The 25,326-nt window shown below is 36.7% G+C and overlaps 4 protein-coding genes and 1 long non-coding RNA gene across 5 annotated transcripts; 3 read left to right on the top strand and 2 right to left on the bottom strand.

Moving 5' to 3' along the window:
- The first annotated feature begins 7,113 nt into the window (after positions 1-7,113).
- On the top strand, positions 7,114-8,011 carry hoip (NHP2-like protein 1 hoip). Its single transcript, XM_074090638.1, has 2 exons — positions 7,114-7,305; positions 7,572-8,011. The coding sequence occupies exons 1-2, from the start codon at positions 7,303-7,305 to the stop codon at positions 7,959-7,961; spliced, it is 393 nt and encodes a 130-aa protein (XP_073946739.1). The 5' UTR covers positions 7,114-7,302; the 3' UTR covers positions 7,962-8,011.
- Positions 8,012-8,495: 484 nt separating this feature from the next.
- On the bottom strand, positions 8,496-11,394 carry Alg1 (ALG1, chitobiosyldiphosphodolichol beta-mannosyltransferase). The gene is made up of 4 exons (XM_074090626.1): positions 10,681-11,394; positions 10,072-10,352; positions 9,561-9,846; positions 8,496-9,042 (listed from the first exon to the last, which is right to left on the bottom strand). Exons 1-4 carry the CDS (start codon positions 11,226-11,228, stop codon positions 8,832-8,834), a joined length of 1,326 nt encoding a protein of 441 aa, XP_073946727.1. The 5' UTR covers positions 11,229-11,394; the 3' UTR covers positions 8,496-8,831.
- A 19-nt stretch (positions 11,395-11,413) lies between these two features.
- Positions 11,414-16,592, top strand: LOC141430097 (uncharacterized). The gene is made up of 2 exons (XR_012451613.1): positions 11,414-14,210; positions 14,377-16,592. It is a non-coding gene; the product is annotated as an uncharacterized lncRNA (long non-coding RNA).
- Positions 16,593-19,817: 3,225 nt separating this feature from the next.
- Positions 19,818-21,319, top strand: LOC141430081 (RNA-binding region-containing protein 3-like). The gene has a single exon (XM_074090623.1). The coding sequence runs from the start codon at positions 20,009-20,011 to the stop codon at positions 21,311-21,313; it is 1,305 nt and encodes a 434-aa protein (XP_073946724.1). The 5' UTR covers positions 19,818-20,008; the 3' UTR covers positions 21,314-21,319.
- Positions 21,320-22,630: 1,311 nt separating this feature from the next.
- On the bottom strand, positions 22,631-25,210 carry LOC141430080 (nucleolar protein 11). Its single transcript, XM_074090622.1, has 4 exons — positions 24,976-25,210; positions 24,669-24,833; positions 24,164-24,500; positions 22,631-23,708 (listed from the first exon to the last, which is right to left on the bottom strand). The coding sequence occupies exons 1-4, from the start codon at positions 25,105-25,107 to the stop codon at positions 22,645-22,647; spliced, it is 1,698 nt and encodes a 565-aa protein (XP_073946723.1). The 5' UTR covers positions 25,108-25,210; the 3' UTR covers positions 22,631-22,644.
- Between the last annotated feature and the right edge of the window lie 116 nt (positions 25,211-25,326).

A 25,326-nucleotide genomic window follows, 5' to 3' on the forward strand; every position in this document is an offset into this window, starting at 1 on the left:
AAACAAGCAACGCCGTGCCGGTTTTAGCACTTCCACCGCCCTGGGCGAGATTTCCACGGCGCTCCCAACTTTTGTAAATTTTCTAGTATTTAGGTAAGTAAGTATAAGTTTTGCTCAATGAGCGAAGGAGCCCCTTTAAGTCCGGCGCCCTGGGCGGTCGCCCCATCACGCCCTACCCTAACGGCGCTACTCCAACAATGTCTCTACATATCACGAATAGGAAACAAGATATTGTAGGACATTTTCAGACTATCTATACTCAATTTTATTTATTTGCACTTTTTTAAATGAAACAACTGAACTGCTTATTTAAAATTGTGTGAACTTCTATAGTAAAAACATGCAGGTGCTAGAAGCTTGTGCAAGGTCCTTCCGGATTGCTGCCACCATCCTGCTCGCTAATTCTGCCGTGAAGCAGCAGTACTTGCACTGTTGTGTTTCGGCGTGGAGAGTAAGACAGCCGGTGAAATTACTGGCACGTGAGGTATCCCATCTTAGGCCTCTAGGTTGGCAACGGCGTCTGCAATACCCCTGGTGTTGCAGATGTTTATGGGCGGTGGTGATCTCTTACCATCAGGAGACCCACTTGCTCGTTTGCTATCCAGTCGAATAAAAAATATATACAAAAAAACATAATAAATGTACACGTAGGTATTTAGTCGGTTTGTGTTCGAAATATCGAGAAACGTGTATTACAATTGACCCGTTAATTCAAATCTTAAATTAAACGGAGTATAACTCGGTGCTTGTGAATACTTAAAGGGTGTTTGGCATACATTAAAACGTATATTTTTATACGAACCGTGGAATGCATCCTAGTTTGGGATACCACCTCAGAACAATAAAAAATTGTTCTGTGGTACGAACCGTGGAAAATACGTCCCATTTTGGAATACCGCCAATGCCATAAGTTTGCACATTCGTACAAATGTGAATTTATATTTGTAGGAATTTTATCATCGCATCAATTACATATACGTTATTGCAGCTCCGATGATCAAACGAAATCTTTCTCTACTCTACAAATAGAGATTAGTTTATACATACATACATACCATCGAAATAGTAAGTACTACGTACCACGTACCGTACTATTAAAACGTAGTGGTTTTTTTTTTTTTTTTTTTTTTTTTTTTTTTTTCTGGCTCGCGCGGCTTGCGCATCCGCCACAGACGCGTAAAGGTAAGGAAACGAAATCAATAGAAAATACGGGAATTTGGAATACGGAAAACGGAATTCAACAGGAGAAGATTACATGGGATTAAAACGAAAGAAATAAAGATAAGTATTTTACATAGGTACACATGATAAATTAAATTTAGTGAGATGAGGAACACATATTTAAATTTTAATATCATTATTATTTATAAATATGTTCAATAAGTTATATATAGTTATGTCATTAGAGGCTAAAAGGACAGAGATGGATGTAGGTAATGGGACCTTGTAGGATGTAAGCTGTTCATAAAGGAAGGAGTTGTCATGGAGAGGACATGAGAGAAATATATGATTAGTGTCTGCAATGCCCAAGCCACACTCACAAACATCAGACTCGATCAGTTTAAATTTAGCAAGGCTGGCGGGAGTACAAACATGACCCAGTCTCATACGGATAAGGCAGCAGGTAGCTCTCTTACCAAATTTAAATTTGCCAAACCAAGGTTTACACGGAATGCTAGGTTGAATAGAATAATAATATTTGCCCTTGATCTGGCAACTTTCAATCCACTTCTCTCTCCAGCTCTCTCTAAGAGATGAACCAGCGAGAGCGGCCAGATCATGACTGTAATTCTTATATGGAAAAAGATCACCATCTTTAACAGCTTCATTGGCTAGCCGATCAGCAATTACATTACCAGAAATATCACAGTGACTTGGAACCCAACCAAAAGACACTGAGTACCCCAATCAGAACAATTAGCAAGGAGAGTTCTTAGTTTGATAATGACAGGGAATATTACTTTGCAGTTAAATGGGAATTTACTAAGAGCTTGAAGAGCGCTTTTTGAATCAGTTATAATCAAAGTTTTTCTGAGTTTGGCAAGTAAGATATATTCCACGGCTTTAAGTAATCCAAAGCATTCTCCCGTAAATACTGACGTTTCAGGAGGGAGTTTAATTTTCTGACTAATTTTGTATTGAGCATGGTACACCCCAACCCCCACATGGCCAAAAGACGCATGTTTGGAAGAATCAGAGTATATATGATGCCAGCTATGCCACCGATCGTCTTTAATAGAATTGAAATTAACGTTAGGGTCCATATCATTTTTGGTTACTCCTAAATTGAGATGAACATCAGGAGATAAAGTAAGGGCAGAGAAATTATCACAGAAAAGGGGATATTCTGGATAGTGATAGGTTGGAGATTGTAGGGACCTGTACCTTTGGTAGCTTTTCACAAGGCACGGAGTTATTTTATGCGACCAATAACTAGATGATGTCAAAGAGTTATTTAATAGTGGAAGGCTTGATCGTAGGGGATGATTGGAATTTTGAAAGCAGCGAAATAAAAACTTATCTGACAAATATTGACGTCTTAAATGTAAAGGTGGTTCCACACATTCGACTTGTAGGCAATTTATAGGGCTTGATTTCATTGCACCACAGATCAGGCGTAGAGCTTTGGACTGGACAGCATCTAAACGTTTAAAGCCATTAACTTGACCCGGGATTAATAAGAATGTGCCATAATCGATGCTACTTCTAATCAAAGCGTTGTATAGGAGTCTAAGCGAAAATGGATGAGCACCCCACCAGACACCTGAAAGACATCGTATCATGTTTAAAAGTCGTTCGCACTTAGTTACAGTATAGTCGCAGTGGGGAACACCAGTAAGTTTAAAATCCAACACAACACCAAGGAAACGTGTAAAGCTTTTCGTTGGAATGGGGTGGCCATCAAAATTGACAGAAACCACAGGCGGTACCCTTGTCCTGGCGAAAGGAACCACGACGCTCTTAGAGTGGGAAATCTCAAGGCCATTGTCATCCAGCCAGTTTTTCAGGTGATTAAGGGATTCAGTTAAGCAAACTGAAGCCATTTCAGAATTTCGGTGTGAGCAATATACAAGCAAGTCATCGGCATATTGCAGAACTTTAACCTCTGTACCTAAAGTATCTTCTAGGTCATGGCTGTATATGTTGTAGAGTAGCGGGCTTAAAACCGAGCCTTGAGGTAACCCTCTCCACAAAAGTCTAGATTTCTTTGTGTCATCTACAGTAAGTTTAATAGACCTTCTTGGCAGCATATTTATAATTGGAAAGCAAAAATGGTAGTTCAAGATTTTTAAGTTTTTTATGGAGGAGAGAAATAATGACATTATCGTACGCTGCTGAAATGTCCATAAATGCTGCAATCAAAGTATTGCCATCGGAAAATGCTTGTCTAATGTCCGTGATAAGAACAGCTATATTATCAATGGTACCTCTGCCACGCCTAAAACCAAATTGATTTTGGCTAAGTATATTGTTAGTTTCAATAAACCACTCTAGGCGATTTTTGACCAGATGTTCCGTAAGTTTCATTAGGACAGTGGACAGAGCTACAGGCCGATAAGAAGACACATCAAAAGGTTCCTTCTTTGGTTTCAGGAAAGGTAAACATCTTGACATTTCCAAGCCTCGGGAATCTCGCCAGATATCAATATTTTGTTAATTAGTTTTAGGAAGTATAGAAGAGGAATATCATTTAGATGGGTAAAGAATGAATATGGTATACCATCTGGTCCAGGAGCTGAATCTTTAGTTTTAGAAATGACTCCTTTGAGTTCTGGTAGTGTGAATGGACCATTAAGCCCGCTCAGGTCCAGCACTGGAGGTAAAGGAATAAACTCAGGAACAGTGGGTGGAGCGAGTTTATCCAGAAAATCATTTGCTAATGTAGAAGGAAGGTTGGAGGAACAGTCTTCTTTAAAAGCAGATCGAAATCTTTTAATATTATTCCAAACCACAGAAGGGTTTGTATTAGGAGATACAGATAAGCAAAAGTTTCTCCAACCTTCAAACTTCTTTTTTTTAAAAAGCTTTTTTGTCTTGTCTATTTCCTCCAAAACAAAATCAAAGTTTTCATTGGTGCTAGATTCTCTGTAAGCAAGTTCAGCCTCCTTTCGCCTCTTGGCCGCTGCAGTACATTCCGAATCCCACCATGGAGGAGAAGGAATGTTGTTTCCTCCTACTTTTTTCACTGGAAAAACATTATCAGCAGTCTCGACCATTATCTTTGCCAGAGCGGCTGCACATGTGGCTTCGTCGCTGTGTTCGATTGAAGGAAGAGAGGAAATTTTTGATCAAGATGTTCCTTGAATGTGTCCCAGTTAGCGTTACTCAAATTGTACTTTAAACGAGGAGGGCTCTTTTGAGTAGGAGAGTTATTAAACGGAAATGACAGAAGAATAGTGAAATGATCACTTCCGAATGAAAGAGGAGAGACCTTCCAGGATAAAGAAGAAAATAAATTTGGACTACAAATAGAAACATCTGGGCAACTTATTCCCTCTCCAGGTGCAGTTCGTCGGGTGGGAGAACCATCATTTAGGATACAAAGATTATGGGAGTCCATCATATCAATGACTAGATTGCCATAGGAATTGGTGGTGGAACTACCCCAAGATTGATGTTGGGCATTCAAATCTCCAAGAAGAATAAGAGGCTTCGGAAGCAGTAACAATATGTCATTTACTTCATTATAAATAGTTGAAGAAGGGTGAGGGATATATAATGAGACAAAACAGATATTATTAACGGAAACAGCAATTATAGATATATCATTGTTATGAGCAGGAAGAGGAATATGTGAATAAGGAATGCCATGCTTTACAAGCAAAGCAACACCGGCATCCATCAGAGCGGTCCTCTCTTATACAAGAAAATCCTGATATCCTGAAATTGGATGAAGGCTTTAACCAAGTTTCTTGCAAGGCTATAATTTTTAAATTAAACTTATTTATTAAATAGAGTAAATCAGCTTTCTTTGGAATTATACTTCTACAGTTCCATTGAAGGATTTGAAATTGGCTGTTCATTATCGGTTAAGAGTTGAGTGAAAAAATTCATAATAGGGGCAGCGTGGGACGGTGAGATACTACTACCCAATCCAGATTGGGACAGTAACTTAATGATCAACAGAATTATTTCTTTCACAGATTGAGTGGTCTCATTAGATTTATAAATAGTTTTGTTAGTGACGGGCATGTCATAATCCTTGTCAAGGCATTATGCGCTGCCACATCATATCCTTTAGATCTAGATTGGGGTGGGGAGCGAGGTTTCATAAAGATAGTTTTCTTATAAGATGTAGTTGGGCTAGTGTGTGAGTAAGTGTAGTTGGACTAGAGTGTGAGAAATCCTTTTCTGTTCCATTAGTGTTATTACTGAGTAATGCATCAGCATATGAAATTTTTGAGATAGGAGGGTGTTGTTTATTAGCTTCAAAATATGACACACAGCTCTTAGCCATGGTCTCCTTTATATTTTTTTGTCTCTCAAATTCTAGACATTTTTTATCAGTAGCTAGGTGAGAACCTTTGCACAGACAACATCGTATATGCTCATCATCAACTTCACATTTTTCTCCAGTATGTCCCTGACCACATTTGTAACATCTGGGAGTTGAGCGGCACTGACCTCTGACATGCCCAAAGCGACAACAGTTGTAGCATTGTATAGTAGGATATATGTATAGGTCTACAGGTAGTGCTGCATAGCACATGAATATGCGTTTGGGCAAAACTTGGCCATCAAAGGTAAGTACCACTGACTCTGTAGGTTTTAACTCACTGACACCTGACTCAATAGCTTTCCTTTTTAGTCGTCTAACTTTTAATATCGGTCCACAGCCTATAGGAACAGAGATATTCTCTAAGACTTCTTCCTCTGACCACTCGGAGGGAACGCCTCGTACAATTCCCAACCGGGTGACAGAGAAAGTCGGGATGAATGTCTTGTAGTTGGATGCTGACAGGGCAGGGTTGGTCAAAAAGTTATTGGCAGACTGAAAATCGCTGAAAGAAATAGTCACTCTATTTCTTCCAATGCGTTTCAGGCTCCCATTAACAATTTGGGAAATATTATTTTTCCTTAGAAATTTCCCAAACACTACTGGGTGTAGAGAGACATTGTCATTTTCTGAGATTTGCAATCGTTGTACATGTACATTAAATGGGGCTACATCTGATTTCTGGTACATCATTCTGCCTACTGGTTGAGGAGCTGTGGATGTCGAGTTAGTCAATGATTGAGCTGGTGCTGGTACTGAATCATTAGTTGCAGAAGGAGTGATGTGTTGTGGCTGTGGCTTGGGGGTTGGTTTAGCGAATATATTATGCATTCTTTGACGGCTTTCATCAAAATTACAAACACAATCATCTTCTTTTATTATTAAAGCCTCGCCATGACGTTGTCTTGACCTTTTTTTGTTGCAGTGGCGACATGTTTTTACAGAGTGTCGTTTCCTGCGGTTAATATTATCCTGGCTACAAGAGCCATCAGTGCTTGATCCATCTACAATAGTTACATTGTGTCCTATGTCTGGGGCAGTCCCCCTGGGTCTTCAGGTAACTCCATGAGGAGTTACCTGAAGTACTTACAGAGATTACAAAAAACTTACCCTTATATGTCCAGTATTTACACTAATAATTTACAAAATATACAAATTTACATATAATACTTGTATTATTATTTACACTACCCAAATAATCAGCTCTTGTGAACGAAAATATCAATTTTCACAAAATTTATAAAATAATTAAAAAACACAACCAAACGACCGAACGTTTCCCGCGCTTGCTTTTTTTCAAACGTAGTGGTTATATGCTCTTTGCGTACTATTTCGACTATTTCGATGGTTTATACGAACATCAAAGCAAAGCTAAATAGAGTTTTACAACGTGTCTCAAACAAACGCCAATAGAAAAAAAAAGAAGAATAACGCTTGCAGTTTTGACGCTTGCAGGCTACTATGAAACTCGAAGTTCGTGTCGTGCGGTCTCTCTGACACTAATACTATTTATTACGAGAGCGAGAGGGACCGCACGACACGAACTTCGAATTTCGTAGTAGCCCTGCTAGTTCGGTTTCGGTTATAGTATCTGTGGTTAGTTGTGTCATGTCAATTTCACGTTGCTCGCTTGTTAAACACGCGCACGCTAAACTAGAACTTGGTATTTAAATTTACGCGATCCATGGTAGTCATTTACGTTAATAAGTAAACTCCTTTGTATACTCGTCATTTTCTAATCCTCAGTGAAGCGATAAATCGCCGAGAGGAGTTAATTTTCCAACGCCGAAACGATAAAAGTTAACATGGTAAGTCACGTGTTTATTACTGTTTAGTTTTTATTACAAAACAATATTATAAATATATAATATATAAATTTATTACCTAATATAGTGTGCCAAGTATTTAAAATATTTGCAAATTAAATAAGCGTCCGTGAGAAAAAAGTTTTAAGGTTAAGTGTACACTTAGGAACCTCTATAATTCACAAACCCATCATCATCTAGCATGTATAAACAACATTCCAAGACCTCTTTACCCTGTAAATAAAATATATTTCTATTCCTCGTTCCAGAGCGAAGCCGAAGCCGCAGTAAACCCGAAAGCGTACCCTCTGGCCGACGCGCCATTGACGGCCAAAATGCTGAACCTGGTCCAACAAGCCGCTAACTACAAGCAGCTGCGAAAAGGCGCAAACGAGGCCACCAAGACCCTCAACAGAGGCCTCGCTGAGTTCATAGTCATGGCTGCTGATGCCGAGCCCCTAGAAATCGTTTTACACATTCCTTTGCTGTGCGAGGATAAGAATGTTCCATATGTGTTTGTGCGGTCAAAGCAAGCCCTGGGCCGCGCCTGTGGGGTCTCTCGCCCCATCGTTGCCTGCTCTATCACTATTAACGAGGGATCACAGCTCAAGCCTCAGATCCAGAGTGTACAGCAAGAAATTGAAAGACTATTAGTGTAATAAGAAAAGTGAATACAAATGTATTTTTTAAAATATAAGCTTTAAATTCATAGCTTGTTTTTATTGAATTGTGACAACTAACAGGTGCCTGTACTGTTGGCAGTTTGCTTATTTTTGTCCTATAGGAATGCCTTTTTTAGAGTTAAAAACTATTGTGTTAATCCAGGATACATAATACAGCAGGGCTACTATGAAACTCGCAACTCGAAGTTCGTTACGTGCGGTCCCTCCCACTCGTATTAAATAGTATAAGTGTCACAGGGACCGCACAACACAAACTTCGAGTTTTGTAGTAGCCCTGCAGGATTTTTGTAAACTGAAATAGAGTCCATTCATACATACATCAAAGCATACATTCTTATAAACATTTATTATATGGCAATTAAACATAGCCATTTCATTATCATTATTGATTAAGAAACCTGCATGGTGTGTTTTTGCCCTGTAATTCAAGCTGTAAATAGCACATGGTTAGTTGAGATGGTGTTATTTTTAAACTTTCAACTTTGCATTTGGAAAAAATCTGAAAGCAAGTTTACAAAGAGTTGTTTAATTGTATAGTTCATTTTAAATTCATCCACAGAAGATTTACAAACATCTGGTTTAGTTTAGAGGGTTTAGAGACCGGCCACTTGGCACAGTATTGTGAGTGATTGTGTCCTTTGACAACTTAGTTTGTGTCACATTTGTGATTCTTTAATGTCTAAACAAGTCAATTGCACCTCTAAATCCAAACACTATCCAGTGATATTTCACCTGTCAAAACACTCATTGCAGGAAAAAAAACAATACAACAAAAATATAATATTGATTATTGAACATTATAAAATTATTTGGCCCCATATAACAATAACTTAAACTAAACTGAGATCATGTGAAAAATTCTTTAACTCTAAGGTCCCAGTTGGCTTCCCACCGGGACATCTGGAATATTTCCAGCTGTTTCCTCATTGCTGCTGCTACTGTGTTCTGCTCCTCATTATTTGGGAAACCCTCAAACCATCCAACTATCTGCTTGGCAAGATCGTCACTGCTTTTAAATGTGTATCCGTTTACTCCATGTTTCACCAATTCATCAATACTGAAATCATAAGTACATAAAATAGTTAATCAGGTAAAATAATACCAAATAAAAATCCTACTGATGTTAAAAATGCGAAAGTTTTTGAGTGTGTATGTTTGTTACTCCTTCAGCTTCTATAAATAAAAATGAATCGTAAAATATGTTGTTAAGCGCAAAACTCGGGAACGGCTTGGCTGATTTCACTAATTATTTTTTTGTTGCGTTCGTTATTGTCAGGGGAAGGTCAAGAGGAAGTTATAGATAGATATACTTGGATGAATTTTAGTATGTAAACTGCTGGACATCTGGATTAGCACATAGGCTACTTATTATCTCAATATTCCCATGGGATCAGGGAAATTTCGATACCTCACTACTGGGTTTACAGTCATGAAATTTAGTGTGGGTGTTTTATATAAAATTCACAATGAAATTTCAATTCAACTGCCATCTCATGAATTACGCGTGCGAAACCACGCGCTAAGTCTAGCAAGTAATAAATGGAAAATACTCTGAATACGTAAACAGATGCTCACCAATTAAATTCATATGCACAAACTGGCAACCCAGCTCCAAACATGTCCACAATCTTCATTGGTAAATCTAGTCCTGATGAGCTGGTGTGTAAACAGACACCCAAATCGGCGCTGGCCACCATAGTGGGGTAATCACAAGCCTCCAGCCACGGGGTAACAACTTTTATGTGTTGCCAGTTTTTGGATACAATCTGCTCGATGTAATGTTGCTTCATGGGGCCTTTGCCCGTAATCACGCAAATAAGTTTAGGCAGATTTTTTCTTGCTTCAAATGATGTTTCATATACTGAAAATAAAATTGTATGATTTTTTACTGAACTTAATGGCATATATAATGTTATTGAATTAAAATTATATTTTGGCTTAATTCTTTACTCTTAAACTAAAGCTGGCTTGTATTATTTGGGTCACTTCAAATATCAGCTTTATATCAGTTAAGTATTTGTAACACAAACCCCATTTTTTAATTTTAAAACCTGTGAAAATATTTTAAGTCAAAAACAATTTATACCTTGTAATGCATCCATTAAAATTTCAAAATCTTCATCTGGAGTCCAACTCGTGCTACTAAACAACAAACCAGGTGCATCCAACCTGGCTTCAACTCTGTTGTTCACAAAGTTAGTAAAGGCAGTTTTGGTGACCGAGTCTCCAGCAGGATGGTTCAGTAGCTCCCTTCCTGGACAGCTGAACTCGGAGTACTGCTGACTTATCTTGAGGAACCACTGGTGCTTTTCTTCTAAGGTTATAGGATGGAAAATTCTGGGAGGTCGGTCATAGAGGACTTTTGCTCTGGAATTTGTAAATAATATAATTAATACTTACATTAGGTATGTTCTTTTTCTATGACAAAAAGTAAAGATATTTTAATGAACTACAACCCTATCCTTTGAGGAGGTACATGTGCAAGACAGATGCATCTGTATCCCACATGTGTTTCCATACAAAAAGCTGCTCTCCTCAACTTTATTTTTTTTCTGTTCTTTTTTTTGTTTGTAGTAGTTAGGGAGGAGGGATGTAGTTCATAGATATTAGCTCTGCATCAATCAATCAGTCAATTTTTTGTAACAAAAAAAAATACTTTAGGCCATTTCACAAAATGATATAATGAAGCACTTACTTGATACCCCAATTCAGGATTAAATCTGAATTCATAGCATAAGTCACACACATATTATGATCAGCAGACTGTCCAAAATATCTTTCTATCGCTGTAGCTAGCTTCAATAATGCTCGATTTGGAGAGGCGAGGGCCATTATAGAGTATGCATAGTTATGCCAGTCAATTATAAACTTTGTTCTAGTTACTAAACAGTAAAACCTGCAAACTGGCAAAGTAGGGATCGCTGGAGGGTTTTGACAAAGTAGATAATGGCATTTTCCGGTCACAAATAAGGTCAATAATAAACTTATCGCCTGCCATAATGCTTTCGTTCCGTACTGTATTATCTTCGGCCCTCTATTGAATATTAATGGGTGCAGCTTAGTTATAGTAATTAGCTCGTGCTCCAGTACCTCAGGCAGCGGTGCGGTGTCCGCGTAACCAATTATATTTACTTTTAAACCAGTATTAGCGAGCGACAACGCGTGATATTGCATCCGGGGACTTCGGCCGATGTCTCCGAGTACTATGACTTTAGCACTCCTTCGTGGTGGTGCCTCTGTCATTTTTTCCAAACTAGCACTTCAATTTTTATCGTTAACACTAAGTTTGACGAAAATTCAACTTCAACTTCAACTTTTTGTTTGGTGGCAATCGGTCGCTTTTGGATTTGACGAAAATTAAACTTTTTCAAAACAAGGATGTCACACACACTACAGCATTTGACTGACAATTTCACTGCTTTTTTTTTTTTTTTTTTTTTTTTTACTGGACTTGGGCTTTAGTGTTGCCCTTAGCCATTTTCAAGTTAGGGAAATTGGACGCGGGAAAGGGGTAGTTTGGTAGACGGAATTTGGAATATAGAAGGTCAGGGTAGGTAGAACACAAAGGCAAAATAAATTACATAAATTTGTAAATACTATACTTTAATATCATTTTTAGAAATAAAGGATGCAATTATATTATATATATTGGGAAAGGTGAGCAAGGAAAATATGCTTGTAGGTAGAGGTATATTGTGGGATACTAATGATTCCAAAAACGAAGTTCTGTCATATAATGGACAGGATAGAAAGATGTGATTTAGGTCAGCCACCGTGGCTCCACATTCACATGCTTCACTATTGATTATGTTGAATCTAAACAGATGAGAAGGGGCGCACGTATGGCCCAGTCTCATCCGAGTCAATATGGATGTTTCTCTTCTGCCTAATTTTGAATTATAAAACCATGGTCTCAGTGGAATTTTTTGTTGTAAATTATAATAATAATTTCCGGTCTCTAGAGAACTCCAAAACCAAAAGAACTCCCAGGAGTTCCGTAAATACCTTTTAGGAAGGGCTAGGAGATCATGGGTGTAATTTTTATAGGGGAAAAGATCCCCGGAATGAACGGCCTCGAGAGCCAGATTGTCAGCTTTCTCATTTCCATAAATCCCAGAATGACTTGGCACCCAGACAAACTGAATCTCGAGACCTTTGATACTGCACTCGTGTAACAGAGCTCTAATATCAAAAAATATGGGATATATATTTTTTAGTTTAAATGGAGGATGTAATAATGCTTGTAAGCTACTTCTTGAGTCTGAAAAAATTACGGATTTTCCTAATTTCATCAAATGAATATATTCAATAGCTTTGAAAAGCCCATAAGCTTCACCAGTAAAAACTGAGGATTCTGGGGGAAGTTTAATTTTTTGCACAATATTGAACTGGTGGTGATACACTCCAACTCCCACACAGCTAGATAATGTAGGTTTGGATGCATCTGTGTATATATAATGCCATCCAGACCAACGGACATCAAGGAAATGGTTGAATAATGACTTTGCACTTGAAGTATTCTTTATAAGACCCAAATCAAGAAATACCGTTGGCTTAAGTAATAAAACTTCAAATTTAACACTATATAAAGGAAGAGTTGTGTATCGATGGGTAGAACTTGACAGAGGTAGAAATTTTAAGTAGCTGTTGATGATAAAAGGAGGATTCTTATTGCGCCAGTGTGAAGATGTTTCTATTTCTTTTTGAAGAGAAGATAATTTAGGTATAATGGGATGATTTGAGAATTGCATGGAACGGAAAATAAACCTATCTGCTAGGAATTGCTGTCGTAAATGTAACGGTGGATCGACACATTCCACCTGCATCGCATTAACAGGGCTAGTTTTCATGGCTCCCAGTATTATTCTTAATGCCTTGTTTTGGATTTTATTAAGAATTTCAAATGCGGTATCTGTACCTGGACGAAGCAAAAAAGACCCGTAATCCAATACACTTCTAATGACAGCATTGTACACTAGTTTTAGGTAAAATGGATGACTACCCCACCAAACTCCAGCCAGACATCTTAAAATATTTAGGGACCGTTCACATCTAATTTTTACATATGTGCAATGAGCTTTGGCCGAGAGTCTACTGTCAAAAACTACACCTAAATATTTAGCTTCGTTGTTAAGTGGAATAAATGCACCATCATAAACTAGATTCAAATCACACTTCCTTGTTCTGGTTGAAAATAAGACCGCTGTTGTTTTAGTGATTGATAGCTCCAGACCATTTGTATCTAAGTAGCACTTCAGTTGCTTAAGATTGGTATTTAATACTGCGCAAGCGTCACTGACACTGCTATCTGCACAGTACAGTACCAAATCATCAGCGTATTGTATGGATAATACAGGGTTTACTAGAATAGACGGAAAATCATGAGTATATACATTAAAGAGTAATGGGCTTAAAACGGAACCTTGTGGTAAACCTTTCCAAACAGTTCTGTATAAAGTATCAGAATCTAAGACTAATTTTATAATCCTTTCGTGAAACATTGCTGAAATTATATTAATGAGGCGTGTCGGAACACCCAATTTTACCAATTTATTTATAAGTATCTCTATATTTACATTGTCATATGCCGAATTTATGTCCAGAAAACATGCTACTACCGATTTATTCTGAGAAAAAGCTAATAATATATCCGAAACCAGTAAACCAACGCAATCTGATGTGCTTTTATTTTTGCGGAAACCGAATTGGTTGTCCGGTAGAGTTTTTTTTGATTCAAATAACCACTCTAGGCGGTTTTTAACCATATGTTCCAATATTTTAAGTAAAACGGTCGATAAAGCTATTGGCCGGAGTGAATTATGATCATTCCGGGGTTTATTTGGTTTAGGTAATGGCAACACCAACTGTGTTTTCCATTCTGGAGGAATATTGCCTGAAATGAAAATGAAGTTAAGAAGGCTTAAGTAATAGGTTAGGATTTGGTCGCTGGAATTTGCTAAAAATGAATACGGAATGCCATCGCATCCCGGTGCAGAGTCAATTACATACGATAGTACACTTTTCAGCTCAGATAGTGAAAATAGACTGTTTAAATGTTGGCTATCGCTGTCGCAAGAAACTGCCTCTATTTTCAATGGGATTGTTGTGACAAATGGAGGAGCGAGTTTATCTAAGAATTTTTCAACTACTGAAGGCTCTATTTTAGTTGCAGTGTTATCAACAAAAGCCCCTCTAAACATCCTTATTTTCCTCCATATTTCAGAGGTGTGTGTATTAGGAGATAGGGAAGCGCAAAAATTTCTCCAGCTATCTACTTTCTTTTTCTTCAAAAGCTTTTTAGTTTCTTTTATTATGGTCACTAAATCGTTGTAGTTTTCCTCGTTCATGTTAGCCCTATATCTTAACTCCATTTCTTTTCGCCTTTTTACAGCTGTACTGCATTCAGAATCCCACCATGGTGGACAGGGAATCCTAGCACCAGAAGATTTTTTAACTGGGAAAACTTCAGTTGCTGCTTCAGTCAGTAATTTGGCAAATGCATTGGAGGATTCTATAATTTGGCTAGGATGTCTTAAATCTGGCAAGATACTGAATTTATCGTCCAATTGTTTTTTAAAATCATCCCATTTATTTTTAATTATTACATGTTTTAACATAGAAGTCCTTTTTAAGAACGGTTTATTTTTGAAAGGGAATGAAACTATCACTGGAAAATGGTCACTGCCATAGGTACATGGAAGTACATCCCAAGACAATGTACTGGCGATTGAGGAACTACTTATTGATAAATCAATAGCACTTGTATTTTCATGTGGAGCTGTTTGGCGTGTGGGTGCACCAGTGTTCAGTATGCAGAGATTAAGAGAATCAACAATGTCTAAAATTTCATCACCAAAGTCACTTGAATCGCTACATCCCCATGCTTGATGATGACAATTAAAATCTCCTAGGATGACAAGAGGAGAAGGAAGTGAAACTAAGATGGATTTTATTTCCCTAAGTATAACTAATGATGGATGAGGAATATACAATGAAACTATACAGATATTATTTACAATTGCAGCAATTATAGAGAAATTGCTGCTATGGGATGGTATTGGATGATATGTAAAATGAAATGAATTTTTTACAAGAATAGCTACACCGCCATGTCCGTCTGACCTATCTTCACGGAGGCATGCATAGCCAGGAATTTTGAAACATGAGTCTGCTCTGAGCCATGTTTCACTTAATGCTATAAGAAAAGGATTTAGTTTATTTATTAAATATAGTAAATCTGATTTTTTATTCTTTATGCTGCGACAGTTCCACTGCAGAATGTGGCTGCTGTTGGCCATTATTGACATTTATAATATTTGAAATAAAACTAATTATATCTGCAACGTTGTTCGGTATTATGTTTGAAGAAGATAGTAATTTGATAAGCTCAAGGATGAGCTCACTAATGGAGGGTTGGTTGTTGTTGGGTTTTTCTTTCTGAATGGCAGTACCATTGCCAGATGTAGAAGGCATATCATATTCTTTAATGAGATCATTATGAGCATTTTTGTCATAACCTTTTTGATATTGAGGTTTATCTCGAGGCTTGAGAAAAACTGTTTTTTTGTATGAATATGATGATGTTGGTGTGTTAGTCTGATGATTGGGCTGTTTAATTTGAGACTGATTAATTTGATGTGGTGGAGGAGATAATAGAACATCTGCATAAGGTTTGCTGACTGGATGATGCAGCTTTGATGCCTCAGCGTAAGACAAACAACTTTGTGCCATAGATAATTTAATATTTTTTTGTCTTTCAAATTCTGGACATTGTTTACTTATTGCAAAATGGTGTCCAGTACATAAAAAGCAAGAAACACAGTCCTCCTCAACATCACATGTAGACCCAGAGTGACCCTGGCCACACTTGTAGCAGCATGGTTTGGATCGGCATTGTGTTTTTGTGTGACCATATCGGCAACAATTGTAACATTGGATTGTTGGAAATATGTACAGATCTACGGGTAGAGCATTATAACAGATGAATATTCTTTTAGGCAAAACTTGACCATCAAATGTTAACACCACTGTTTGGGATGGTTTCCAAACTGCTGAACCATCTACTATTGTTTTGTAATTCAGTCTTCTTGCTTTAATTACTTTTCCTGTACCTAAAGGTACAGAAACGTTCAACAGGATCTCCTCTAGGGACCACTCAGCCGGAACACCCTTAACTATTCCCATTCTCATTACACTGAAGGATGGGATAAAAGCTTTATATTTATTATCAGTGAGGGTTTTATCATTCAAAAATTTGTTAGCATCGTCAAGATGAGAAAATGACAATGTGACTCTATTCCTCCCAATTCTTTTCACACTACCATTAATGATGTTCTTAAATGACTTTTTCTTTAAGAAATTTCCAAAGGAAATGGGATGAATAGAGGTACCGTCATTCGGTGCATCTTGCATTCTTTGTACATGCACTACAAATGGTGAGCAATCAGTATTTACATAAACTTTTCTGAATGTGTCTGTGGGCTGAGGTGGAGATGGAGAGTTCATATTTGTGGTAGAGTTGTTAATAGTTGTTGTAGGTATTGGTTGAATATCAACTTTGTTTACAGAATCATTAGTGCAATTACAATCATTTTCAGTCAAAATATAGTCCGGATTTTTATTTTTATTTCTGCGCCTTTTTTTTTGCAATGGCGGCATATTTTCCTTGACGGGCAAACTCGTTTTCTATTTTTATCCGATGTTACGGAACTATCTGTATGGTCAGTATCCATACCGTTATCTGGTTCTGGTTTATTAATTGAACTAATAGTTACGGTGTGATGAACCTGGGGGACACCGCCCCCAGGGTCATCGGGCTCCTCCATCGAAATATATTAAAAAACTTACCAAAAAAGAAGAAATGTACACAAATAAAGGTATTTACAATAAATAATTAAAAATATACACCGTATTTACACTACGCTGACCACTAATTAATATAAAAAATTAAGAGCTAGAAAAAACACGCGCGCTCAGTTCGAGATTTCCCGCCCTTTTTTTCAATTTCACTGCTGTCTGTCACTCACTTTGGCTCTTGCACATTTGACGTTTCGTTCCACGAACTTTTTTGATATAAAATGTAATAAAATTGTAATTATTATTAATATTACTGTAATTTTTCATTCCTAATTTATCCATCGCCCACTGTAAATTCGAAATTATACTAATTTGGGACAATTTCGTGACTTGATATATGTGTATTTACTTATTTCTTCTATGAATACTCAAAGCTTCTATGTTATTTTATAAAAAAAATTGTATGTCTTATGTTTATAGGTGCCTCCACATGCAGTCGCTCGTCGCTCGATTAGAGCGATAAATCTGGGACCCCATTTTGAAGGTGATGTTGAAATTCCCGCGACTCAAAAAAGTAGCATCAAGTCGCTGCGTCGAGCAGCAGCGACAAGATGGCTTCATGCAGCAGGGTTACTACGAAACTCGAAGTTCGTGTCGTGCGGTCCCTCTGACACTTATACTATTTAATACGAGAGCGAGAGGGACGGTACAATACGAACTTCGACTTTCGAGTTTCGTAGTAGCCCTGAAGCCGATTTATTAATCTCATTTAGGACCAGTCGTGGCAGTGGTACAAATAAAAGAAATTGGAGTGAATGAAAAAAATGAATAACAGTGTTTTTGCCGAAATTGAAGAGGTTTTTTTACAGCGATAATGCTCAACATTTTCAGCTTTATTGCTATAAGTCACGAACCAGATTTGACGCTGGAAACGAGCGTCGCGTCGAGCGATTTCATGTGGCAGCGGCCTTAAGGTGGGTCAAGATCAATCCCTGCATGAAGCCATCTTGTCGCTACTGCTCGACGCGGCACGGCAACTTGACACTACTTTTTTGAGTCGCGGGAAAATAAAATCACCTTGAAAAATGGGGTAACGTGACCAGATTTATCGCTGCAATCGAGCGACGAGCGACTGCATGGTGGGGCACCTTTATAGCTTAACAATATACTTGACAATGACACTTGAAGTTGACTGACAGTATGTCAGTACTATTATATATTCTGTGCTGACAGTCTTGCTTGACTGACATTAGAGCATTTCTAAAAAAGTTTGTACATTTTGCGGAAAGCATAGGCTAATTTGAAATTAATAATTTTGTATATTATTTTAATTGCATATTATTACCTAGTTCTTAAAGATTCTAAATAATATATTTCTTAGAGATTGTAACAATAAAATAAGCTGTAAAGTTTAATCAACTGAGTCGAGGCAGTCGATAATTCCTATTTTGTGACTAAGATTCAATTAAGTATAATAAAAACCACACACATTATTTAGTTGCTTTTATTGAAGAAATAACGTAGCACTTATAACATTGTTGACGTATTAATGCTAATTCTTACTCTTTTAAGGTCATAACAAAAATAATGAAGATAATTACTCCTTTACGTTACCATTTGGTCAAACGTACCCTGAAAAGTTACAATATAATGCACATTTCTAAAGTTCCATTAATATTATTTGGAAATTATCATTATTAAATTGGAAATATTCATCTGAAATATTTAAAATATATGATATTTTAACAAAATATAAACAAAAAATATCAAAATCTTCGTATTTTTTTACGGGACAGTAACAATAATAGGAACATTGGTAACAAATTAGGAACTCTAAGGCACAGTATGCATTAGTCGATTTTAATATTATAATTATATTATAAATAAACACACAAAATAGTTTTTCTTCATATTAAATAAAAATAATTATTATGTAATTAAATCATATAATACAGGGTGAAATCAAAATGTTGATACAAAATGTTGTGTTATATTATTTTCATACCTTCTTATTATAAAAGAGATCGCAGAAAAAACATTTAAAAATATTAACTTTTGACGTATGTATGTAAAGTCTTTAATATTGTACATAAAACATGAAATTAACAGTTAACAACAGAATAGATGTACAATGATTATGATGATCTCTCATATAAATAAACAAAAGACATTCTCAAATTTAATAGTCTACACACTGCCTTAGGGATCCTTTTTTGTTACTCCCATTTCCTAGCCATACGTTACCATTCAAAGTAACAAAAAAGGAAGTAACGATATGGTACCCCGACACATTTAAAAATTCGTCAAAGCAAATATAACGTACAATTTGAGCAAAGAGTTTAAGCATACAAATCTTGATAAAGTGTTAATAAATATAATTCATGTCAAAGTAATAAAAATCAAAACTTACCAAGTTTTCCAGTAACAAAAGTGGACTTTTATTTCAGTTATGACCAACCACGCACTTGTTTCAACCAGCAGTTCGATTTTGAAATGTGACGTTATTGTTTAAAGATGGCAAAATGATGCTAGTGTTGTCAGCTTCCTATGAAGAATCTACTAAATTTTGTAGAAATACCTTTTAAGGACGAAAATGCGGTAACAAAAACTGGAATCAAAATAGGAACTTTTTGTAGGACAAACTTTAATTTTTATTTTTTAAATATATTTCTTAGACAATCATATGAAACATGTAGAAAATGATTGCTTGAGACTATAAGAAGGTAATAAAATAGACCACTGAATCGAGACCTTAAAACTGATTAAAAAAAAACGATATTTAAGGTTCGAAATTTCCATGGGACATTTAGCTTTTCATACAAATTGTACTGGACGATTATTTTAAAAATATGATTTTTAAATAATCAAATACTTATGTATTTAAGACAGTTAATTGTTAGTTAAGATAATGAAACGAATTTTATGTTTAATAGTTCAAATAAAATATGCAGTGGCCTCGTGATTTAGAAAGCAATAAATCGGCAGAGGACAATGACAAACGACAAATGTACAAACTTTTTTAGAAATGCTCATTACAGACAGACTTGTTTTGTTTGTATCTTCCTTTCATGTTCCTTTCCTTCGTTTCGTGATTTTGATATTCTCGTTGTCTCGCACGATGAATAATAATCTGTCGAAGGTTCATAAGGCCTAACCGCCTAAATAATCTACCTCCGAGCGTTGTTTTTATTATTAATTCTTAACAAGTTTAGGTTTAACTACAAAACATGTCTAAAGTATTAATAATCAGACACCTTCCTCTGGCACTTACCCTTCATGAAAAGGAGCAACTTTTAAAACATTTTGGAGCCGAAAAAGTGTGGGAAACCTCTTCTAAAAGAAATTACACTTTCGCATCATTTTGTTCAGTGAGCGCAGCGCAACAATCTCTAAGTCGCCTGCACCAACTAGAAATATCTCAGCGAAGACTCGTCGTCGAGTATTCGTTTGAAAAAGAACCAATAACTGAAAACAATAAAGAGGATGAAGAACGTAGTTCGCTCACAACCAAACACGTAAAAGATTTTTTAAGAAAATTGAATGCTTGGAACCCCTCTGTAGACTTCTATCAGCCCCCAACAAACTACTTGAAATATAAATATCCCGATATCACCCCGAAAATTGTTGTAAATATAATACAGGCCCTGTTTTCACATAAACCTCTGTACATTCAAACTTTACACTTAATGAACAAAATGTGCCTTCCCACACCTTTCACAGAGAGTGAAGAAGCTTTTGAATACTTCAAGGAGACATTCAGAGAATTCTTTCTTGATGAAATAGCTGAAATACCCATACCAGAGGTACCAACTGAATTAAGTGAGCCAGAATCCGAAATATCTAGTGATGAAGCAGACAGAGTGCAAATACCCCAACCCGCAATCAATAAGAGAAAACATACTCTACCTGTAACAAGGAAAAGACCAGCTGCAGTGCTAAAGACTGCTGTTTTACCAAAAGTTAAAAAGCAAGCAGTAAACCAAGAAGAGGTGTTTGACACAATCACACCAGTACAAGAACCGAAGAAGATATCACTAGTTGTCCATCGGGATGCTCTACAAAAACCAACAGAGGAAACCGAAGTGGTTGGGGAACTAGGGAAGTTCCAAAAAGAGGAACAAACGGTTGAAGAAGACAATCCTGCCGCTGAACCAGACCTACCAACTATAACAAGGAAAGAACTACTACAAAATAGGATATCACACAGTGACATGAAAGTAATGAAAGTATTCAAGAATTACCACCCCGGACCTCCGTCAATGAGGCTTTATATAAAAAACTTAGCTAAAACGGTAACAGAGCAGGATTTAAAGAGAATCTACAAGAGATATATTGAAGGTGTTACGGAAGAAGAGCAGATTGGGTTTGATGTGCGAGTCATGCAGGAGGGAAGGATGAAAGGGCAAGCGTTTGTGACGTTTCCATCACAAAGGATGGCAGAAAAAGCACTGAATGAGACAAATGGATACATGTTGAAGGAGAAGCCAATGGTTGTGCAATTTGCCAGGGCTGCTAATAAAACTATGCAATGATTTTTTTATTTTTTTTATTTTCTCAAGCAACATCTCCTAAAAAGTAACATTAGTTAGGTAGCTTTCTACTATCTAGTTGGATTTATCTTTCACTAGCTTTGGCTCAACACTTTAAAACAAATCCCTTCCTCACGCAACTCTATGATACGCAAGATACCTATTTGTGTCTGCTAAATTTCAGGGATTTACTTCCGATGGTTAAAGCTGCGCATCCACACAGCGGTGTTCAAAGGCAAGTAGGGTTGTTTCAAACATCCTGTATTTCAGCTGCTTTCTGGCTTCTCTGACTGTATATATATGTTAGTTTAGATATTTCAAGCTATACAACCTTTTTAGGGTTCCGTAATCAACTAGTGGTTAGAGCACCTGACTACGAAGCTTGAGGTCCCGGGTTCAATTCCCGTGACGGGGCAGATATTTGTATGAAAAATACGAATGTTTGTTCTCGGGTCTTGGGTGTTTACTATGTATTTAAGTATTTATCTATCTATATAATTATATTTATCCGTTGCTTAGTACCCATAACACAAGCTTTGCTAAGCTTACTTTGGGACTAGGTCAATTGGTGTGAATTGTCCCATGATATTTATTTATTTATCAGTCACGCCTCAGTGGTAAAATAAATAAAAAATTTTAGAGCACCTCCCCTCTAAAATCTAAACAGTTGGGTGGAAAAATTTGAAAAAATATATTAAAGTTACAAGGAAAATTATAGCGGCTACGATTGCTTGAGATTGAGAATTATTAGTAGTTTAACCTGTCGAACGCCCTGCGCGCCACATCCATAATGGCGCGATTGGCGCGTATCTAAGTACTCGTGATTAGTCAATGAGGGTTTTCACAGAGGCGAAATATCGCTAGATGGCGTTAGTAACGTGAGGTCCGTTTGACGTTTGCTTGCGATTGGCTCATTTAGTTTTTTAACCAATCACGAGCAAACGTCAAACGGACCTCTCGACACCAACGCCATCTAGCGATATTTCGCCTCTGTGAAAATCCTAATTTTTGTTACTAGTTTCGATTACCCTTTTACGTCATAGGGTAACTAGTCCAAAATTACCCAAAAAAGTCGTTGGTCGCGCGACGGGTTAAGAGTAAATAGCAGCCTAAGGTATAAAACATACCTAAACTTGGAAGATTCCGTACACAATAGAAATCCTTAGAAAAATATTACTTGATTATTTTGTAATGGCTACGGAACCTTATCCTGGGCGTTTCCGACACGCTCTTTTCCGGTTTTTTTTTTGCAGCCGTGCGAAGACGGGACTGGTCGCTAGTTAGATATAAGTTTTTAACCACTATAAATGAAACAACAAATCACTTAATCCTATTTATATTTCCATCAATTCAATAGTATATGGCAATACCTCTTCATTATCATCACTGGGTTTGGTATAGAGGACCTTATGCATTAAAGCAATTGTGTTGTCCACAATTCCCAGCTGGTTAATTAGATTTACTAAAACTTCTAGCATTTTTTGAAGCACTATAGTCACCTTGTCATCTTTTGTCATCAAATATTGTTGGTAGAATGCATCCATTAACAGTGCACACCAGTCCAGCAATCTGTTTTCTTCAACATCTAAATCTTTCTCAGTACCTATAAGCAGGTAAGAAATGTATGCCATGAGGAATAGAGCATCATTTAGTGGCATGCCACTCTGCAAATGAGGTATTAACAATGCATCACTAAATGTTAACCCAAAGAGATACTCTAGAAGTTTGAATTCAGATGCAAAGGAAGAAACAGCATTTGCTATCTCAGCATTGTCGGTAATATCGAAATCTGTATCCACAGTTTTAAATACATGATTTATTAACAACAGTATCACTGTTTCTGGCACATCTTTAAACTGTTTTAAAGTGCTCAAAATACTTTCAGAATCTGTGCTTGATTTGTTCTCCAGAATATCTGATATTACTTGGAAGCAAATGGTTCTTTCAGATAATCCCTGTTTTATAAGTTGTTCTACATCTTCAGTGACTTGGAACTGGGGTGTAGTCATTGAGCCCCAGTCTGCAATCTCCATGTGATCATCTTTAGCTATTTCATGAGAGCCAAGCAGACTCGATAAATTCCGTTTCAATTCAACAACATATGGTAATATACCAACATGGTTGGAAGCTTCTAAGACAATACGGTTATCAAAGCAGAATAGTTTAGCATCTTTAGAGTACATTTTCATTGGATACCGGCAAGAGCCAATACCAAGGTTGATGTTATAAGCCACAATTATGGCACCGTCTCGCTCCAAGTTGCTCCCGAAAGCTACAATGTGGCCGTAGTTCATCCACATGAGAGAGACGCTGTCTGTTGTAGATATCCAAGGAATGGTGCCTACTGTGTTCCATGTTTTTCTTGGCAGGTTATATACAACCATTTTTGAGTCACTCCCTGGAAGATAACAATAACATAAATAAATTAGTACTATTTTCAAATATAACAAAGTACTAGTAACAAAGTGTGAGAGGGAATAAAATAACTTTTTTTTTCATACGGGAAGAATTAGGGTTTATATTTGTCTGGTATCAACTGGACTAACATAGTCAATCTGTATTGTTTGTTTAGTTACATGCATTTAACTTAACAGCTTCTTGTAAAGCACAAGCAGTCCATATTTCTTATATGTGACAGACTGACAACTTTGTAGATACATAGTAATTTTGTCACTTGGCATCTACAAGTATTTTTATTTTTTTCTATAATTGCAGACAGTCTTTGCCACAGAGGTGACAAACATGATTTCTTGCCTCTCAAATTGCATTCTTGCGTTCTTATGAAACAGGAGCTAGATAGGGCAGTAGAAATCAGATTAAAATTTAACACAAGGCAATTTCATTTTGACTTACACAAGATATAGACATCTTTCTCAGCCATGTGTATAAGGTGCCCAACAACGTACACATCCTCAGGTCTCGTCACCTTGACTCTGTTCATTTTGGATTTATCAAGGTCTCCCAATTCAACCCTAAGTGGACAGTGTACGATATCATAACTTGATTCACTCTTTATGATGAAGCAGATTTCTGACTTATTGCTTTCTGCAGCTACTATTTCTTCAGTGTCCTTTATGGAAGCTTTACTGTCATATGATTTCCGGTTTTCTATGGCATACGTCAAAGCTGCACAGTTTCCATTTGCAAATACTATGTGGTTTGAGAGAACTTTCAATATGGGTATTTGGAACTGAAACAAAATTGCAACATATTTTATTGCCTTTTGAAGCTATTTGAGCCCCTAGTTATAAAAGCCTGGATTTGCGTTGTGTTAACGTAGTTTAAAAAAAAACAGGTTTGAAAGCTAAATTATTATAGCTGCAGCCATAGCACGAAAATCTGCATTTAATAATCTTACCTTGTATTTTTTTACTTTATCCAAATTATCTGAATCTTCTTTCCACATTTTTATGGTGTTGTTGTTAAATACGCCAACATAACAAGAGTTACTTTTGTCGTAAATGACCGGCGCTGTTATGTGGTCCTTAGACGTCCATCCTCCAGTCTGCTTTTGGTCTGAAAGCTGTAAAAAAAATAGTATGAACATAAACATAACCTTCTCAATCTACATTTAAATGGAAAATTAAGAGCTTAAATTAGATTTATAAACGTTAAAATGCAAACCCTTGGGTTATATTGCCATTTAAATGTATTTTATTACTTACTCTGTATTTATTGACCACATTTCGGCCCAATGTAACAATAACAGTTTCTTCTTCCTTATCGTGCGCTACTCCAAGGAAACTCTTCTGATCAATTAGAGGGCACAGTACGTAATAACTGTGCAATTTAGCCATTGTTATTCACTAATTGAAGGTAGAATTAATTAAATTACATGGATTTTAAACATAAAACCACATGGGAATTGTTTATCCGCTATTTCCGAATGACTGTCACTGTCAAATTGTCAATTGTCAATGTCAATTAATAACTAAAACTATTGCCAACTATGTAAAAAAAAAACTTTTGATTTTGGCGTTTAATACATTGGCTTAAACAGTTTAATCTCCATTACC

This window comes from Choristoneura fumiferana, chromosome 8, assembly GCF_025370935.1.
Source record: "Choristoneura fumiferana chromosome 8, NRCan_CFum_1, whole genome shotgun sequence".
In the NCBI taxonomy this organism is placed as follows: domain Eukaryota; kingdom Metazoa; phylum Arthropoda; class Insecta; order Lepidoptera; family Tortricidae; genus Choristoneura; species Choristoneura fumiferana.

Excerpts from the sequence above, each read along its gene's own strand:
- Alg1 (XM_074090626.1), bottom strand. The coding sequence starts at position 11,228 with ATGACAGAGGCACCACCACGAAGGAGTGCTAAAGTCATAGTACTCGGA. Across the intron at positions 10,353-10,680 it reads ATCCTGAATTGGGGTATCAA|AGCAAAAGTCCTCTATGACC; the intron begins GTAAGTGCTTCA and ends TACAAATTCCAG. Across the intron at positions 9,847-10,071 it reads TTTAATGGATGCATTACAAG|TATATGAAACATCATTTGAA; the intron begins GTATAAATTGTT and ends TTTTATTTTCAG.
- LOC141430081 (XM_074090623.1), top strand. The coding sequence starts at position 20,009 with ATGTCTAAAGTATTAATAATCAGACACCTTCCTCTGGCACTTACCCTT.
- LOC141430080 (XM_074090622.1), bottom strand. The coding sequence starts at position 25,107 with ATGGCTAAATTGCACAGTTATTACGTACTGTGCCCTCTAATTGATCAG. Across the intron at positions 24,501-24,668 it reads ATAAAGTAAAAAAATACAAG|TTCCAAATACCCATATTGAA; the intron begins GTAAGATTATTA and ends ATTTTGTTTCAG. Across the intron at positions 23,709-24,163 it reads GAAAGATGTCTATATCTTGT|GGAGTGACTCAAAAATGGTT; the intron begins GTAAGTCAAAAT and ends GTTATCTTCCAG.